The 1,274-nt window shown below is 29.0% G+C and overlaps 1 protein-coding gene across 1 annotated transcript in view; it reads left to right on the top strand.

The window, feature by feature from the left end:
- The window catches only part of LOC117108285 (ethanolamine kinase 1-like), a 13,071-nt gene that overhangs the window by 9,754 nt on the left and 2,043 nt on the right, over positions 1-1,274 (top strand). Inside the window, exon 4 of the mRNA XM_033250263.1 lies at positions 1,103-1,245. Within this exon, the coding sequence (XP_033106154.1) occupies positions 1,103-1,245 (143 nt within the window). The remainder of the gene's footprint in view (positions 1-1,102; positions 1,246-1,274) is intronic.

Raw genomic sequence — 1,274 nt, 5'->3', positions numbered from 1 at the left:
GTTAGAAAGTGTCTGATATTGTATTGTCTGTTAGGTTTAGTATTAATTATTAAACTTCTGTAAAAGTAGGCACCATCATGTCTATAATTTATGCTATTTTTGAAGTTGTACCACTGCAAAGTAATAATACCACTGTACTATTAATAACAAATTTGAGCTGATTTGTTAAACTATTTGATAGTCTTCCAAATGAAATAAGGAAATAAAATTGATATAAGCCAGGATACTTAAGTGTTTATTCAAATCAAATTAATATCAGTTTATGAACCCCTGTCTTGGAAATAATGTGATCTAATTAATCATATCTCATCTTATTTGCAGTATTTTAATTCAATATAATTATTGTACACACATGCCTATTATTATTTATATACCGTAAACCTTGAATAGAAGCCCATCTCGAAAAGAGGCCCCCTCTTAAGTTTGCATAATTAATCTCGAAAGAAGCCCATGGGCTAAGCTAATAATCAAGATAATATGGGCTTACATTCAGACTGACGTTTTCTTTGATTATTATGATAGCGTGTCACTATCAATTATTATTTTATTGTACTAGTATGGTTAAAATTTAGAAAATATTAAACAAAATTTTGAATTCCATAGTTGAAAAATGTTGTATAGTAGAAATTCCAAAATTTACACATTGACTTAGAAAAGAAGTCCTCCTCTTTAGTTTGCAAAAATAATCTCGAAAAGAAGCCCATCTTGAAAAGAAGTCCATCATAGGGTCTTAAAAAACAGAAGCGGAGGGATTTTATTTGGGGTTTTACGGTATTTTTGAATAATTTACATTGTAGATATTCTTTCTGTACGTTTGTTTAGATCATGAGTACAATGCTTTAATGTTATTTTAATTTCTATTAGTAACCTGTTTATTTTTTTTTTAAAAACAAACATAGGCCATTTGGGAGACACTTTTTGTATTAAAAAGTATCCAGTTAAAAGAATGAGCTAATGGAGGGACAAATAAATAAAAAAATAGATGAAGGGACAAATGAAAAAGAAACTATAAGAAGTAAAATGATGTAAACCGTCAGAGATTAATTGTATTAGTAATGTTTAATTGTAACATTTAATTGAATTTCTTTTATTATTCTAATAGATATAAGAAGATGATTCCAAGCGCTGATCAGCTCACAGAAGAGATAAATTTGTTAGAAGCCACATTGACCAAACGCGAAAATAATGTTGTATTCACTCACAATGACCTTCTACTTGAAAATATTCTGTACGATGCAGAAAAAGGTAAGAATAGAGGATATGCAAAGGGTGGG

This window comes from Anneissia japonica, unplaced genomic scaffold (genome assembly GCF_011630105.1).
Source record: "Anneissia japonica isolate Jap-2015-1 unplaced genomic scaffold, ASM1163010v1 scaffold456_len727751_cov192, whole genome shotgun sequence".
In the NCBI taxonomy this organism is placed as follows: Eukaryota; Metazoa; Echinodermata; class Crinoidea; order Comatulida; family Comatulidae; genus Anneissia; species Anneissia japonica.
Note: the sequence above shows the minus strand (reverse complement) of the source record. Positions and strands in the feature narration are given on the sequence as shown.